Raw genomic sequence first — 18,114 nt, forward strand, 5'->3', positions numbered from 1 at the left:
TCACGACTCCATTGCTGTCTCTGAGTCTTTGCTGCTACTGCCAGTTGTGGAGCTGCAAGCTGCAGAGCTGGTGCCAGCCACAACAAGTCTCTCTCTGTTTCCAAAAACTTCATTCACTGCAACACAGATAAGGGATAGCTTTCATGTTACTCTTACAGAGACAAGAGTATAGCATGCTGAGCATCACAGAATGGAACAGAAATCCTAACTTGGTGCATTTTCAGACCTTTTCCCCTTACCCAGAGTAGAGAGTTGAAGCATACACATCAGAACAATCTCATGCCTATGGTACTTAAATTAGAAGTCCTGTTATTTTCCCCCAGAACATCTCTAGAGGTTTCCCTGTGCATAAAGTACTGTGAAATGGATGTGTTTTGTAGACCAAAACATTAAGTTTAAATAATTTATTTCTGGTTTTAGTCTCTCTGGTTTCTACCAAGCTCGTAAAAGCTCTCTCCAAAAATGCATGCCATTTAGCTACATGTAGCTACAACAACTGATGAAATCAATTCCTCACTTTGATTCCTACAAGTACCCTCTCTAAAATGTAATACTTGATTATACCAGGAACATTAAGAAAAGCATAGGTATTACAAGAACTCATGTATTGCACTTCAATGCAAGAAAATAAATCGTGTGGCAAACACAGTTCTCCAATTTGGGGGGAAAAAAAAAATCTATTTTTTGAAGCTGAAATTGTGAACACATGCAGTCTTAGGGTATTGAAAAACATTAACCTTTCAGAGCCATAACACGTTACAGAATATACAAATAAACCCTTGGGGAAAGAGGAAAACCACAAGGTTCAAAGAAATAAGAATGTTACCTGCAGAAATCTTGCTTATATCCCAAACACGAAGCCCTTCTCTCTCCCCTCCAAAGGCAAAGACAAAAGGGAAGTCAGGGCAGCAAGCTGCACAGAAGAGTACACCCTTGGAAGGTGGGAGGAAGAAAAAGAATTAAAAAAAATCCTAACAAGTTTTAGACCCCCCCCCCAAAAAATAATATAAAAAGGAATAAGCAGACATAGTTTATATAGATACCCTCTTGGAATCTAGAAATTAATATTACTCTACCATTTTCATATCCCTGGAATGGATTAAACTTGGTCTGTCCCCCAGGATATCCCAGATTTTCACGTATTTGTCAGCAGATGATGTCACAAGGCACCCTTTGATCTGGCTGCTTAGCTGTAACCCTGAAAGATTAAGAGTGCAGCAGCGTGAGAGCACCACCTAATCATTGTTTCAAAGAGATGACAGATTTTGAAACAAGGCTTTAAGAACAAACCGAATATTCTCCTCACACCAAGCTCTGCTCCAGCACAAAAGAGCAAAACATTAATGAAAGATTCATGGTCCCTGTAGTGAGAGCAAACTGACTCCAGGTGGGCCTATCTTGTCTGTCATTCTAACAAATGTAACAATGCAAAGATGCTGTTGCTCTGCTTCTTACTTCATGTAATCTGGCTTCTCCTGGCAGCTTTCTTCATTTGCCAAAGACCATCTCTTCTGCTACTCCAGACCATGAGGTATATTCATATGCTCTCACTTTAGACACCTAAACAGTTGCTTCAAGTTGTTTTTCAGAAGCTCCTACACTGATCAAATAATTAAAGTAGTCCAAAGGAGGCAGTATGAAAACCCTCCCATGTGCCATACTTAAATCATCTCTGGAGATGTTCATACTCCTGGACCAGATTCCAAAGGTTTTTTTCTTCCTCACCCAAAAGACCATAGGGAAAGTATCCCAAGTGGATAGATCTGTTCTGATGTGCTTATTCATGGCATTCACTGAGAAAACTTCATGTGTTAAAATCCTTTGCTTACAGTGGCTTCTCAGCAGAGATCTGTTTCATGCACTAGCTAGTCAGTATGCACAACTCTGATTGGTTAAGCAAGGAATCACTATCACTTCAGTCATGTCAGTTAAAGCACCTTCCAGATGTGCCTCACCACTGGGGACAAACACAACACACAGAATTTACCTGACACCTCTCCATCGTGAGCTTTCAGGGTGAACAGTGGCTTATCAGAACGAGCATCCAGACAGTACACAAAGCCATCCTCTGTGCTTGCCTAAGGAAACCACAACATTTTAAAACCAACCAACCAGAGTCACTCCTTTGGAAAACAGCTCCTATGAAATAATACCACCTTCTGGTAAATCCCTATGATTTGGGACAGCCTTGCACTACTTCTTGGTAGGGCATGTACACAGTGTACACAGGCCTGCATCCCCCAAGTCAGACTCAGTCCAGCTGGTGTCTGAGCTCTTCTACATACCTAAAGTCTGCTGCACTGATTACATGAAGTCTGAATCCTATACAAATTTCTGAAATTGTATTTTGAAAATGGTTGCAACTAAGCTTGGCTCTTAAGTTAGGCAATGAAGTACAGAGCCTTGGGCCTCTTATGAGGTCACAGTCTTTGGAACCATCCAGTAGCCACATAATAGTTCTGTCCAAAGCCAAGCATGATTATATTGAGAGAGATCTACATAATAAACCCAACAGAACTGAACAACTGATTTTGTTGGCTGTAAACACAAAGCAACAGAGAATCAGACAGCCATTGAGACAAAACACGTTTGTTTTTTTAAATTTTGATTTAAGTATTATTATAAAAACCTCAACAAAACCAAGGTACTTTCACTTTACACCAGCTAGGAGGGCAGTGCTGATTTGAAACATTGAATTAATAATTCTAAGGATCTGTTATTCACTGTGAGGGTGGTGAGATCACCACAGAAGCTGTGGGTGTCCCATCACTGGAAATGTTCAAGACCAGGTTGGAAGGGGCTTTGAACAATCTCATCCAGTGGAAGGTGTCCCTGTATGTGGCATGGGGGTTGGAACTAAATGATCTTTAAGGCCCCTTCCAATGCAAACTATTCTGAGTCTTTGATTTGGGATCTTAGTTCTAATTAGCTCCTTCTCAGCTGCAATTGCCTCATTACATGAAACAACAGCAACTGTGCAAAGGAAAATGTATCCCCTGAGCACTCTAACAACATGGCAAAGATGCCACCTCTGGAGTGAAACAGCATCAGCATCAACTGCTTTTCTACTGTCATGATTAAGATACCAACTAAGCAGCTGGTCTCAACACACTTGTTGAAAAACCACCTAAAACCATCCTTCCACACACTGCATTTTTAAAATAAGCAACACCAGCAGCCCAACTGTCCATCAACTCCATTCTATGATTCAGGAACATTATAAGCACAAAAATACACGGTAAATGAAATGCCAGCAGTCAACTCACCAAGAAATTACAAGGTGAAAAATGATTCCAAGTCACTCTTTCAACCTGACCACTGAACCGCCATATTCGATGGTTATCCTGTGGGTTTCTGCAGTCGTACAGCACAGCTGATCTGTGGGAAAGAGGACAGGAAATTAAAAAAAGAAAAGAACCCCACCAAAAAACCCACCCAAGAAACAGGAATAAGACTTTATGAAGTTTTGCTTTGCCACTGGTATCTACAGCAGGTCCGTGTAAACTACAATTCAACAATTAAAACAGAAACAACTTCACTAATTAGTCTTCCAGTTCAGTAACTGATGAGAATTTCTCAGATAAGCACAAGCATTTTCTGTATGCTTTCATCTTGTTACAAACATCCATTCCATTAAAACTAAGGAAAGACAGCTTCAATTTAGTCAATGCAGAAGATATTTATCAAATATGAGATCATAATTATGCAAATATATCACTTAATTATGATCAGACATCAGTAAAGTCAAGTAATGACTGTTCAAAAATAATGCATGAATTAGGAAATCAATTTGTGACACATACATAAACATTTTCAAATATGCTTTGAGGAAAAAAATTTAAAAAAAAAAAAAAAAAAAAATCAAACTCTTTATAAGTAGCTAGGAAAATGCTACTCCTAAAAGGAGAAAGAGCAGATGGGAGTTACTACATCTTATGGGATTCTTTACAGGCTTGTGCTCAGCCCAGTGGCAGCAGAATCTGTCCCAACCCAAAAAACTCCTGGATGTGATGCAAGGAAGAAGTGATGACATCACTCTCACAGAGTGTCACTGCAACCAACATCCACAGTGTAACCCACTCCCTCTCTGTCCTACAATTAAAGCCAAAGAAACGTGATCTAGATTGCTCAGCTCTTTTACCACACATTTTGCACCAGCAGTGCATATACAATTTTTAGTGGTCCAACTTCCAGGTTATGGAGGTGTCTGCTGAGAGTCACTGATTAGTCTGTGGTCCCATAAGGCTTTACAGGAAGAATCCACAAAGGCAATCTACAAGTTTATAGATGCTGCTCTTGTTTATAGGTGTCCATGGTATCAAAGGGCTCAAGCAGCTGGTCTCAAGTGTTTGGATTTTTTTCTTCATTTTACTGAAGAAAGTCAAAGCAGACAAAAGTGGACAGAAGCAGGTTCCTAACAATAAAAGGTTTTTTCTCCCATATTTTCACTTAAGCAGATGCAGAAAAGCATAATAGAAGCCAGAGAATGAAAAAGGCTTGGCTAAAGATTGACAAGTCCATAAATATTTTAGCACAAGGACAAAGTCTTGAAAGTAGAATAAAATCTATGTAAGAAAATCATGATTACAGAACAAAATTAAAAAGTTACCCCTATGAGACAGGGGAACAGGAATTTTTTGCCTGGCAGGGTTTGTAAGAACCAGCAGTTACAGAACTAATCCAAGTGTGCAGATACAAACCATTTCAAAGCATCTCCAGGCTGCAATCACAGGAGATGATAGCCTGATGAAGAAAATGCCATAAGGCCAAATTAAGAAATAAATTAAGTTTGGAGCAGACACCTGGCACAGAAAATGTCAGTCCAGATGGTGAAAGGATTTGGCTAGTCCTGAGAAACCGCTAAGGAAAATGGTATTTTGGCCACATACAAACCTGGCTACCTTGCAGGAAAAAAAAATAGTAAAAAAAAAAAAGCATTACCCAAATTTGGCACAGTTACACAGAAATAAAAAAGAAAACATAAGGTAATAGAGGATTAATTCAAGACTAACACCCTCCCTGCGTGCAACAGCTGAAAATGTTATCCTGACATACCTATCATATGATCCAGAAACAAGGGTCTGAGTTTCAAACGGATGAAACTGCAACGTCTGGACCTAGATAACAGAAGGTTTTATTGTTTAAAATAAGCATTGAGATGTAAGGCACATACAGGAACTTTCTGTGGAAAAAAACAGCACATTTCCCCCTTCCCAAGCCCTCTCCTATTAGGCTTGTTGTTACTCAGATTTCTCATAAAACAGTGCAAGAAATTTTTACTTCAAACACCCCCATCCACTGGAAACATGATCTTTTCCAATATAATTTAACTGAACAGAACCACATGGCCCCTTTCTGCCCTAGATATGAAAAAAAAAAATAATCTGGAGGAGGTAAAAGAATAGCTGCTTTCAGCTTGGGGAAAAATGTAGATATCAGCAAAAAAAATAAAAATCAGTTTGCCAAGGGCAGTGACTTTGTTGACAGCAAAATAAAGTTATAGCTACTTGTAGCTATCATATTTTAATTACTATGAGATTAATTCATTTCTCAAGTATTCATCACTACAGTATTTTAGTATCATTTATTTGAGACCATTCTTACCTAGAACAAACTAACTGATATCCATTGTTTCCTCAAGCTACAGTTTGACCTCTCCTCACAGATCTATTTCTGGTAGCTTATACCAGGAATATTAGATTCACAGCCATCAGGGCTTTCACACAAAAGGCACTGTAAAAACTGCTGTAAATGTTTGCAAACTTTCTAAAGGGTAAGTTAGACAACATTTGCAAAAGCAACTGATTTGTAAATTAAAAGAACTCTGCACAGTTACTGGAAAAAAAAAATCAAATCACAGGACTGTGGTTCTAAGGGTTCACTACTAAGCAGCAAATGAAAAACTGCAGTTATTTTTCATCTGCACTTTACAGCAGAAGAAACATCACAAGTATTACAAACCTTGTCTGTATGTAGCATCAGGCTGGCTGCTGGCTTTCCCACAGACATGTCCCACAAAATCACAGTATTGTCAGCAGATGCACTTGCTAAAACGTTCCTGGGAATGGACCAAAACAAACAAAGTTTAACAAGTCTTTATGTAAACAAATATCCAAAATACATTCAGAGCCTGATTCTGAGATCAGCACCACTCTGGTCTGTTGACTAAATCTCTCAAGCCTGAGGGATAACTCCCCGAAGGTAATTCTAAACTACAAGAATACAAACAGACTATATTAGATCACATTAGTACAATACTTACAAAGAACAACACTGACAGTTTTCTTGTATTTACCCCCTGATACCACTTAAAGTATCACCTACTGGAAGATTTCTCAAAGAAAACAAAGCAAGAAAGGCTTTTAAGCCCTTTCTTTCCTTTGACATTAAGACAGTATTTTTAAACATTACCTATGGAACACAGTTCTGTTTGAATACACAGACAGCCAAGAGCCAGACAAACCTGTTTTTAAAATACTTTGCTCTCCAATGTCTGAGTGTTTATGTAACTGCTGAAGACCCAACACTGTATATCCTCATGGAATGCTGGAAGGAACCACCAACATTTTAGTTTACAGGCCCCAGGTTTCAACTTCGATTTGATCAACTGTGTTAAGAGCAGTAAACACACAGTTTAAAAGTTTAATCAGAAAACCCCCAAAACATTCCCAAGGGCCTGTCAAACATGCAGTACAATTGATATCATTGCTCTTAAAAACAGATCTATTACTTCAACATGTTTCTGATTGAAACTGCTTTACCCTTACCTTTTTCTTTTTATATTAACCAAATTTTCCTGACTGAAAGAGCTAACATACTCCTGGAAACATATTCTCCCAAACAATGTTAAAAAGGAAAGTTAAGAAAATGCATGGTGAAGGCTATGAGAACATTTTACAGTAACACCATTATGACCTAGAGGCAGAAAGTTATTTATGGAGAGCTGTCAACAGCATATCTTGCTTTAAAGAACCCCAACCAACCAACAACAAAACATTTAATATAAGCTGCTCCAAGGATTTCCTTGTTTTGCCCCTAAGCTTCCCACTTCAAGGCTACTTTTATTTCCTGAAAGACCAACCAGTATCAATAAGCTCTTAACTCAGACATTACAGAATTATGCATTCCAGACACTTAACTACTGTAGCCATTATTTTTTATGTCTTGGCTCTATAGTATCACCTGATAACTATTTCTAGGTACATGAAAGCTACTCTTTTTTAAGACTGATGGAATGATCACTAACACTTTGTTCATATGTGTTTAAGAACAGACAGCCCACTGTAAATTAAGAGGGCAACTTACGTAAATCTACTGCACATCTGTGTGGGTGTTTCCTAGATAACAAAGCATTATGAGTGAAGGTTTATGCCTGCTCATCACAACTGTGCAGAGGTGACCTGTGTACCTTCAGAGGCATTTATGACTGCTTGCAAAAGTAAAATACAAATCAGCCTCTGTCTGACTGGAAGAGTTTCAAGGCTCATGTTGAAGATCCTCTGACAGCTGAACTGTTAACAACTACCTAAGCAATAAGCCCCAGCAGTATCTTTATTTCAGTCAGCACATTGTCTTTGACCTCTCCTCCAAGATGAGCCAGCTTTGTATTGCCTCAATAGCAGCACTTCATTGCTAGTACACTTAGGCAACAAGGAATCTTCTCCCATGACCCAAAGGTCAGAAACATTTCTACCCATGTGCTATGAGGACTTTTCCACTCTTTTCTGTTCACAGATCTGGGGCAAAAGCCAGAGGGGAAAAAAATAGCATAGCAAGGACTTCCTTCCAGAAATCTAATTCTGTCTGTTGAAATGGTGGTTTAGGTCATTGGTAGATTGGCACAGATCAGGGCAGCCCTTCGCTTCTCCAATTTGTGCATCTGATTTCAATGCAGCAACTTCACCCAATGCCTTAGCCCTACTCTCATAAAAAGCAATCAGCAATATCTGGGTTTTGAAAATCAAGACTTACAGTTTAAAAAAAAAAGGAGGGCTTAATTTGAGAATTGATTCATTTCAGCACTGCTTTCAAATCCAATGGTGTATTCCATTCAGATTTTGGATTTGTGGGAAAAATGTATGCCTGAATAAGTATGCAAATTTGTAACCATCCACTGTTACTCAAGTATTCTTTTACCTGCTTTGTTTATTCCATGAAAGATCAAGCACAGCATCAGTATGTCCTTTTAGGGTCCCCTCTGAAGATAAACTCTGTGTGTGCAGACACAACATAAACAGACTTAAACATTACAGCTCTCGTGGAAATCAAGCATTACAACACATCAGTATGAATTCCTAATGCCTTCACAAACTTCATGGTTTTAATTATTCTCACTTGCTTCAACAAGGCTTCTGATAGAACTGTCTGCAGTTCTTGCACCTCACCTCCTACACCAGGTCTCAGACTGCTCTGTTCACAGCTGGTGGGCTTACAGAACTGGTTACTACCTTAACAGCCAAGGTGCAGCTTCTTGCACAGCTTCTTCAGCTCTTTCTAAACACTCCCAGCAGTTTCCTCTCTCTCTCCTCCCAATCAACCAAGCTTTAGGTATTTGTAACTGCCAGCTCCTACAAATACTACTTGAAAATGGTTCAGCGTTAAAGTTTACTGGGACAGCAACTGGAAACCACCCATAAGCCACCCATAAGAAGTGGCTTCTTCTGTTCTTAATTCCAGACTTCAATTATCCATACAGGTAACAACTAGCATTTCAAACTGAGGCAACATTTACAAATGATATCTTCAGCAGCAATTCTGATTAACTCAGTCATTTTCAGAAGCAAGCGTGTCAGTATGAGCTGAAATCCCCCCCCACACCGACAATAAATTCCCCCTCCAAAGACATTTTTTAATTGTTTTTAAAACCAAGGTCTGAGAGCTCAAGAAGTAAATCCCCTTGAAAATGACAGTGGTTCTTTAGCTAACACTGCAGTGCTCCTTCATTCAGGAAGCTGAGATTAGCTACACACGCAGCATTCACCTTCCCTATTTACTCTAGGAAGTCTTTTAGCACTTCCTAAAGCATCTACTACAGACAAAAATCTAGAAAAGTTAAGTAATGTTATCTTTCATACTTGTTTTATATCCCAAAGAATTTGGACAAATCCTAACACCACATTCAGGCATACAATGAGGGTCAGATTCATCTCACATAACTTTGCATCCAATATAAACCTCAGACTTCCTCTTTGGTAGTTAAAGCTTTTTCTGCAGTCCACTAAAAGAAACTCAGCAATTCTCTGCATGTGTCTCTATGACTTCTCTTGATGACTAGCTTAAGATACACTTAAATTTCATATATCTTAAGCTAACAGAAGTGAATGCTGAATAACTGTATTTTTTTAGTGTCAACTTCATCCTTTGCTCAATGCCTTTTCAACTCTGAGTGGCAGGAAAACAGCAATTTTAACCTATTGCAGACAACCGTGCCGTTATCTTCTGTAACCTGTCCAAACACCAGATGGAGTAAGACCAGATCATCTAGGATTTTTATTAGTAGGAAAAAAAGAGTAATAACATTATTCTTTATCTCTCCAACTAGATAAGCCATTTTGCAATACTTACTTTCTTTCCTTTTTTCTTTGTCTTTTTCTCTTTCTTGCCTCCAAGAGAAAAGACTGGTTCTAAGGATTCCACTACATCAAGGTCCCAAATGTCAATAACTGGAGTCATGTTACCCACTGCAACGTAATTTCCTACAAGCAGAAACCCAAATGCAACCACATTAAAGTTACAAAAGAATACACTTGGCAATTCAGCTCTTGCTTATTTCTTTGATCAAATAAAACTTAAGTACCAGAATCTTCCATTTGAACAGATCCTGATGTTTCTAACTGACAAGAAGCAATTTTAAAATATCAACTGACAGAAGATGTTGCTCTCCAATACAGTTCCTCTTCAGTACAAGGAACTGTTCAAAGAAGCTGTTGCACATTTTGTTTGGTGTTTTTAAAGGAGACAAAAAAAATATCTTTGTGCTATGGTAAAAAGCCCATCTGTAAAACACAGAAAAATGGCTACTAAATACATAAATATATATAAATTTTACCACGTTTTACAGTTGATCAACTGCATTGGCCACAATGATTTTGAACAAAAGCAACCTTTTATTTGCAAATAGAAAATACAGCACATTAGAGAACAGCTTGCTTTGGTCTGCTAATTGAAAATAACTTAATTATTTGTAATCAAATTGTGTTTTAGTCAAATCACTTGTTATGGCCCCATCAATAAGACAAATGTATCACCAAAGCATAAAAACTAATACTCAGTTTTTCCATCTTAAAATTTTGGTTTCAGCTCTGTTTGTGCCACTGGCGGAAATTATTTAGTGAAAACATTACATTTATATGCTTTTCAAGGAAAGAATATTTAATTGGACATTTACAGTATCCTTTGTAATTTACCTAGTGATTCATCAGGACTGGGATCAAAATTCAACCACTCCAGACTTAGAGGGTAAGCAGGCAAGATAATATCATGGTGTACATAAAATGAGTCTTCTTCATGATTATATACTGAAAAAGAATTAAAGATACACAAAACATCACTGAAGAGTAAATCCGAGCAACTATAAACACCCCACTTCTGCAAAGGGCAAATGTGGTAAACACTAAACTGTCAAGGAGATACAGGAAGTAAATATGTAGTGTGTTCAGTTTCAGCATAGAGACCAGAGCCTCCAAGTACTTAATGTTATATAACAAACAACATCCTCCTGTGTACTTTAGATAAAGAAGTGACAAGTACAGCAGAGCTCAGACACTTTATTCCTAGCACTACAGACTACTTTGCATGGAAGATCACTTCAAAATAGATGCTCTGTAATCTACTATGTTCTACATCAGGATTTAAAAAAAAAAAAAAAGAAAGAAAATGAAAAAGAAAGAGAGGAAATGCATCCAGATTAAATCAAAGAGTCGTTAGAAATGAAATAAGGAAAGGAAATGCTATGCAGCCTGAAAAAAACCCCCACACTATCCTCTAAATAACTCCATGTGAAATACTGCAGTTCTGGTAAGTGGCTAAAGCATCATGGTATAGGAAAGAGAACAAAACTTAGAATCATAGAATCAACCAGGTTGGAAGAGACCTCCAAGATCATCCAGTCCAACTGATCACCCAGCCCTAAGCAATCAACTAGACCATGGCACTAAGTGCCTCATCCAGGCTTCTCTTGAACATCTCCAGGGATGGTGACTCCACCACCTCCTTGGGCAGCCCATTCCAATGTGCAATCACCCTCTATGTGAAGAACTTCCTTCTAATATCCAGCCTACCTCCCCTGGCACAACTTGACACCGTGTCCTCTTGTTCTGCTGCTGGTTGCCTGGGAGAAGAGACCAACCCCCACCTGGCTACAACCTCCCTTCAGGTAGTTGCAGACAGCAATGAGGTCACCCCTGAGCCTCCTCTTCACCAGGCTAAACACCCCCAGCTCCCTCAGCCTCTCCTCATAGGGTTTGTGTTCCAGGCCCCTCACCAGCTTTGTTGCCCTTCTCTGGACACGTTCCAATACCTCAACAAACTTGACATAGGGTAGATGGGGAGAAAAAAAACCTTCCAAATCTCCTTCTACACAGATGTATGAAACAAGTAGGCAAGACACATTCCCCATATTCACTGTAAGGAACAAATCCTGTGTTACTCACCATGGACCTCCAAACTACAGTAATCCTTATCAACTCTGCCACAAAGGACAAGATTGTCACTGGGCTTAATCAAAAAGTCCTCCTGTTCATATTGATCCTGAACAGCAAAAAGGAGAGGAGAAGACAACAGATGTTAAGCAAAGCACATAAGCAGACAAAACTACACATTTGAACGTTAAATCAGGAATAATTTTTACTATAATTGAAAAGAAAACCTAACACCCAGATACCCATCTGCCTAAAAACATCTTATGGTGGTAAACAGAGAAAAGCAGGAACCAGACCAAATCATGGAGAGTTTGAATAGTTATTATAAAGACTGAGACTGTTCAGTGGACCTAGGTGGGTTTAGAGACCATTTAACTACCAAATATTAAACTGTATTTTGAGGCTACCAAGATGTAGCTGAAAAGAAAATCACCTCCAGGAGCCCACATACATAGTTTATTTCCCTTGTGCTCTCATGCCTTGAGCATTTATACAGTGTAACAACAGTTCACACAATAAGCACACTGCAATTGTTCCTCACATCCAGGAAGCAATGCCAAGAGCATTAAAGCACTGTCTACTTTCTGGAAAATATTTTCAGAAAACTACTGCCTGCAGCTATGCTGGGCATTCAGCTGTACCAGAACAGATGTAACCTCTCCTCTAATTTTCATTGTTACTGAGGAATGGAAGGCATTCAGGGAATTTATCTTAGTGGAAAACTATGAACTGCACATAAAAGTCAACACTTTCAGAGTACCATCCTTCTTTGGACTTCTCGTTGCAAGTGTTAAATTTCTTTTTTATTCACTTCAAGCACATTTTCAATATTTGAATTCTATCAAGTATTGCAATTCTTTGAACTAATCAACTTAATGTTACACAATGCTGAGTCTTCAACAGTAACAGGAAATACCAGAAGACAACCTAAAACATGCTGAAGAATTAAAACCAATTCTCTTTCAGAATCTGAGGAAAGGACATGATTGTAGGAAGAAAGGCCTGAGAAAAAGGTGTTCACTTTTTCACTGTCTGGAAGACAGAAAAATAAATGCAGCTCATATTCTTGCCAAATTCCCATGTGAATACCTCTTTGACTATTAAAAAAAAAAAAATTACTTTTAAAGCATTCCTCTCCTCTACTGGTACATAGGAGCAAGAAATATCATCAACCAGTCAGTGGAACGCAGAGAAAACATTCAGTACCCTAAATTGCATATAGCAAGTGATATTGTTTTAAAGGCAAGACACATGGCTTCCTCCTTCAGCTTTGTTACACTATGTGAAGTCACCATGACAACTCCTTGTTCAAGACCACAAGCATCTGACAGCGCTCCCTGACGCACAAACTAAATGTTGTGGTAGAAACCTACAGCTACTCTTAGAATCAAGAAGGCTGGAAGAGACCTCAAAGATCATCGAGTCCAACCTGTCACCCTACACCTCATGACTATCTAAACCATGGCACCAAGTGCCACGTCCAATCCCCTCTTGAACACCTCCAGGGATGCTGACTCCACCACCTCCCTGGGCAGCCCATTCCAATGGCCAACCACTCTCTCTGTGAAGAACTTTCTCCTCACCTCCAGCCTAAACCTCCCCTGGAGCAGCTGGAGACTGTGTCCTCTTGTTCTGCTGCTGGTTGCCTGCGAGAAGAGACCAAACCCCTCCTGGCTACAACCTCCCTTCAGGTAGTTGTAGACAGCAATGAGGTCACCCCTGAGCCTCCTCTTCTCCAGGCTAAACACCCCCAGCTCCCTCAGCCTCTCCTCATAGGGCTTGTGCTCAAGGCCTCTCCCCAGCCTCGTTGCCCTTCTCTGGACATGCTCCAGCAATTCAACATCTTTCCTAAACTGAGGGGCCCAGAACTGGACACAGTACTTAAGGTGTGGCCTAACCAGTGCTGTGTACAGGGGTACAATGACCTCCCTGCTCCTGCTGGCCACACTATGCCTGATGCAGGCCAGGATGCCATTGGCTCTCTTGGCCACCTGGGCACACTGCTGGCTCATGTTCAGCTGCTGTCAACCAGTACCCCCAGGTCCCTTTCTGCCTGGCTGCTCTCCAGCCACTCTGACCCCAGCCTGTAGCTCTGCATGGGGTTGTTGTGGCCAAAGTGCAGCACCTGGCACTTGGACTTGTTGAATGCCATCCTGGCATTCACCCGGCACTTGGATTTGTTGAATGCCATCATCTTCTTTCAATCTTACTGGCTTTGTAAAGAGCCCAGAATTTTATAGAAAGGACAGTACACAGAACAATCTCAAAATCTTCAGGTTTAGAAGAGGTCTCAAAAATTCACCTGCTCTAACACCTTGCCCCAGATGATCATAGTCTCTCCTGGTTGCTCTCCAGATTAAGTTATCTCTTATGATGAAACCTCACGTTGTAACTGATTTCTGTAACTTCTCCATGTCAATTAAGTTAATCACAAGTTGCTGTCTATCCTTCTGAACTAAAGTGTGGGATATTCTCTGGAATATCTCCCTACCTTTTCTGAAGAGGCATCCAACATTCTAGCCAACGCAATACCAATATTTAGTAAAAGTATTGTCTCCTGCCTTCCATGTTGCATCTCTGCATTCCCCATAAAAAAGACAAACAGGCTGGAGAACAGGACAGCACTGCTGACACACTTAGCTTGTGTCAGACTGCAGCCAGAGACTTCTTTGCCCCCTGCAGAGCTCCTACAACGCCAGTTGCTGTGAAGGTGCTCCCCATCTGATACTTGGTGGAAACTGATACAGGCAGAAGCAGTCACCTAGACAACATTCTGTACATATATGCTTAACAGGAACATATTTCTTCATGCCATATCCCTCATTTGACATGGAGCCCAGGTCCACCAGTTTTCTAATTTGGCTTGTTAGTGACCTGAGATTTGTTATTTCTCCAAGCATTATTTGTGTCCTACTAGATAGGTGACAAATCACTCCAGATACGGAACCATGTGATTTAAATAAGTCACTTCACCTTAACATCTGACTTAGAGGGGACTGCACAAAGCCACCTTAAGAGTTCTGTCTGATCAAAAGTCTGGCAAAGCTTTGGAAAAGGCCTGCAAGCACTCATGGAACCTAAAGCAATATGGAAAACACAACTGATTTTTAACTTTATGTTGTTTAAAAGATGCTTATCATTTTTATGGTACTTACAGTGGTTTTCAGAGTGATGTATGGATCATGCTCATTACTCCCATATACTGCCAGAGTAGCCAAAGAGTCTCCCAGTTTTAGATCACCTAGATAGGAATTTCAGAACATTTTTATACATGTTAATGACAGGTGAAGTTAGAAACTCCTGTACCAATACCTGTATTACCTGAATTGCAATATAGCAGAAGTGGGCTAAATGAACCTCCAAGTTCCAAACACAAGAACCTCAGTAAGCTAAATTCCTTAGGTGCTTTCCACGACTTCTGCTGCTCTGCTCCAGCACTGCAGCAGGGGGAGTGACAATCTTTCCTATGTATTCTTGGTTCTAGTGTCAGGAAGGGGGACATTGAATTGTTTCACTTACTAAATGACTTCCACAAGTGGCACATGCAAATAATTAAAAATGTGAACTTCTGGCACTTAAAATACAGCACTGTGTAGTTTTAGGCTACATTAGTACCCAGAGTACAAGAAGAAGTGAAAAGGTTCTTCACTCACACTGCATATCTGTTATTTAAATTTTTCTTACCTGTGCATTCCTCTTCGTCGTAGTTTTCCAAGTCATATTCATCGAGGTCATGATCGGACTGGTCTTCACTTTTATGAGAAGACTTAGCTGTGCCAGGAACAGCTTCATTTGTGCCACATGCCATCTGGCCTTCATTACTACCACCAGCGCCATCCCTGGTTAAAGAAACACATCCCTGAGAAACTGTGACACACATTCAGAATGCTTCCAGGTAATTGCTTAGGGAACTCCTAACAACCTCAGCACACGATCCTGGCTGTCCACACAGGTTTCACATTTTTTGACAATGATCTGGAAATCCACTCACTCCTTTCCTAGCATTTCTCTAAATACAAGGCACCATTATTCTCAGGCTTCTAGAGAAAGATTTTCCTCAAAAGCTTTCAAGACAAAAAGTGGTACAAACTGCTCAACAGAGCTAAACTCTGTGCCTAAATCCCTTTCTCCTACCCTTTTTTGTGGGGGTACAATGCTCTCAACTTCACTTTTGTGTGTTCACATGTCCATTCCTTTTTTTTGCCATCTACAAACCCGTCATGTGTGATCAAACTTGCATTTCTTCAACACTTTAAAGACCTCATTTTCTCATAGTTTCCACACTTACATTAGAAGAAAAAAAAACCAACATAAAAATAATTAGGTAGGGATGTATCATCTTTTTCTAGACTAAAGAAAGTAATTTCTTTATTGTCTTCCACAAACTGTCTCCTAAATCCCTTGCTCCTGTAATTCTTTCTGTAAACTTATTTACCCTTTTGCTAAAAGCAGAGAAAAAAAAAAATCAACAGAACTACACAACTAAGGACTTTCAATGCTGTATGAAGAGTTGTGATGCCTCTACTCTCATACCTGAACCATAAATACACCCAAATCATAGTCTGCCTTTTGTGCCAAAGCATAAATAGCAAATAATTCTGAGCTCCACTGTGGCCACCAGACTAAACGCAGATTGTAACGTCTCACCCTCAATATCCACTTTTTCACTGTTGAGGACTTCCACCTTGCTTTGTCACCTCTCCAAAGCACCCATGGTTACAAACTCAACTTCTTATTTCCTCACTCCAAGCGGGAATAGCAACTCCAACGAGGACTATGCCCAAACATGTCCCTGCAGACTTCATCTGAATCGTTCAGCTTGTCAGATGACACACGCTTGACAACTGAGGAACTCCACTACGAAGGCAGGATATACCCCATCTGATACTTTCCCTTTCGCTCTCTGGACAAACGACCTTTCCAGGCCACCAGGCTCAGCTGACAGAGTCATTCCAGGAAGAAGTTCGTGCCGATCTCCATCGCTCGCTGCTGTTTCCCAAGCCAGGCCTTCAGCGAGTCCCCCTCGACTGTGAGGTGAGCCGGTGCCCAAGCAGACCTAGGGCGCCTGCTCCCCTCCATGAGTCTTATCAGTGACGAGTCCCGGGGGATTCCCAGGAATCGCGACACGACACGCGACGACACGCGATGCGACGCGACACAACACGACACGACCTACGGCAGACCCGGCCCGCTCCCTCAGCTCACCCCTGCCTGTCCTGAGCCTCCCCGATGAGACGATTCAGCTCCTCCTCGCTGAGCTGCACCTGCGGAGAGGGCACAAACAAGGTTGAGAGAGGGCGGGGGGCGGAGGGGGTCCCTCAGCCGGGCCCTGTCCTCACTTTGTCCGGCGTTTCCTTGGCGACGCCGCAGCGCACCCAGGAGACGCACGTCACCGGGCAGCTCATGGCACCGGTGGCGGCGGCACGGAACGGTGCGGTGGCAGCACGTGCGGGCGGCTTCGGCGCACAGCGAGTGACGTACTCGGGTGCTCTGCCTGTAATGGAGGGAGAAAACGGAAAGGGCGGGACGTTATGTGACGTCATCTCCAAGCGCCGAGACAGGCCAGAAGGAGAGAAGGGGCGGGTCACTCTCAGTGGGGCGGGGCCTGAGGGCGGGGCGAGGCCCGGGGGTGGTGTGGGGCGGGGCGTCGGCGATGGGCGCGCCAGGGGCGGAGCCTGTGTGGCCGTTGAGGGGCGGGGCGCAGGGGCCGGCGATAGTCGCTGGTGGTCTAAGTGGGGTTGCTGCGGTGGTTGTGCCTCAGGGCCGACGGACAATGAGCGGTCCGTTTCTGACTGGACTTTCTGGGAGACCAGTGGCCTTCAGGGACAGTTGCTCTGGTTTTCATGAAACTAGTTGCAGACGGGTGCTTAGGTACTTCTCTTAATTAGCCCTGCCTGTCCTGCTTAGAAGCATAGAATCGTTTTGTTTGGAAGAGACTTCTAAGACATTCAGGTTGAACTGTTGACCCCAGCACTGCCAGGTCATCACTAAACATCACCACAGCACCACATCTATGCATCTTTTAAATACCTCCAGAGATGGTGTCTCCACTTCCCTGGGCAGCCTGTTCCAATGTTTGAGAACCCTTTTTGAGAAGATGCTTCCTAATATCCACTCTAAACCTCACCTGGTGCAACTTGAGTCTGTTTCTTCTTGTCCTATTGCTTGTTAGCTGGGAGAAGAGAAAGACATTCACCTCACTAAAACCTCCTTTCAGGTAGTTGTAGAGTGCAATAAGGTCTCCCCTGAGTCTCCTTTATTTCAGGCTAAGCAACCCCTGTTCACTCAGCTGCTTCTCATAAGGCTTGTGCTCTAAGCCCTTCACTTGATAGCTCTGGCCATCTTTAGCAGAGGCTGGGACCAGCTCCCAAGACCCATTTAATACCAGAAACTGGCATTCTGCCATGTAATAGGTCCTTCTGCAACAGCTCCTCATGGGTGCTCAGGTGAAGAAACATGCTGCCCCATCTCCAGA

General features: G+C 41.4%; 1 protein-coding gene across 1 annotated transcript; it reads right to left on the reverse strand.

The window, feature by feature from the left end:
- Positions 1 to 17,044, reverse strand: PWP1 (PWP1 homolog, endonuclein). The gene is made up of 15 exons (XM_054386868.1): positions 16,979 to 17,044; positions 16,845 to 16,903; positions 15,324 to 15,478; positions 14,795 to 14,880; positions 11,652 to 11,748; positions 10,407 to 10,517; positions 9,565 to 9,695; positions 8,137 to 8,210; positions 5,962 to 6,058; positions 5,056 to 5,117; positions 3,267 to 3,378; positions 1,988 to 2,078; positions 1,077 to 1,198; positions 827 to 932; positions 1 to 116 (listed from the first exon to the last, which is right to left on the reverse strand). Exons 1-15 carry the CDS (start codon positions 17,042 to 17,044, stop codon positions 1 to 3), a joined length of 1,485 nt encoding a protein of 494 aa, XP_054242843.1.
- Between the last annotated feature and the right edge of the window lie 1,070 nt (positions 17,045 to 18,114).

This window comes from Indicator indicator, chromosome 14 (genome assembly GCF_027791375.1).
Source record: "Indicator indicator isolate 239-I01 chromosome 14, UM_Iind_1.1, whole genome shotgun sequence".
Taxonomy (NCBI): Eukaryota; Metazoa; Chordata; class Aves; order Piciformes; family Indicatoridae; genus Indicator; species Indicator indicator.

Bases quoted from the DNA above. Each gene is read 5' to 3' on its own strand.
- PWP1 (XM_054386868.1), bottom strand. From the start codon at position 17,044: ATGAGCTGCCCGGTGACGTGCGTCTCCTGGGTGCGCTGCGGCGTCGCC. The intron at 5,118-5,961 runs GTTTGTAATACT...TCTGTTATCTAG, and splicing joins TGATGCTACATACAGACAAG to GTCCAGACGTTGCAGTTTCA. The intron at 3,379-5,055 runs GTATGTCAGGAT...TCTTTCCCACAG, and splicing joins GTTTCTGGATCATATGATAG to ATCAGCTGTGCTGTACGACT.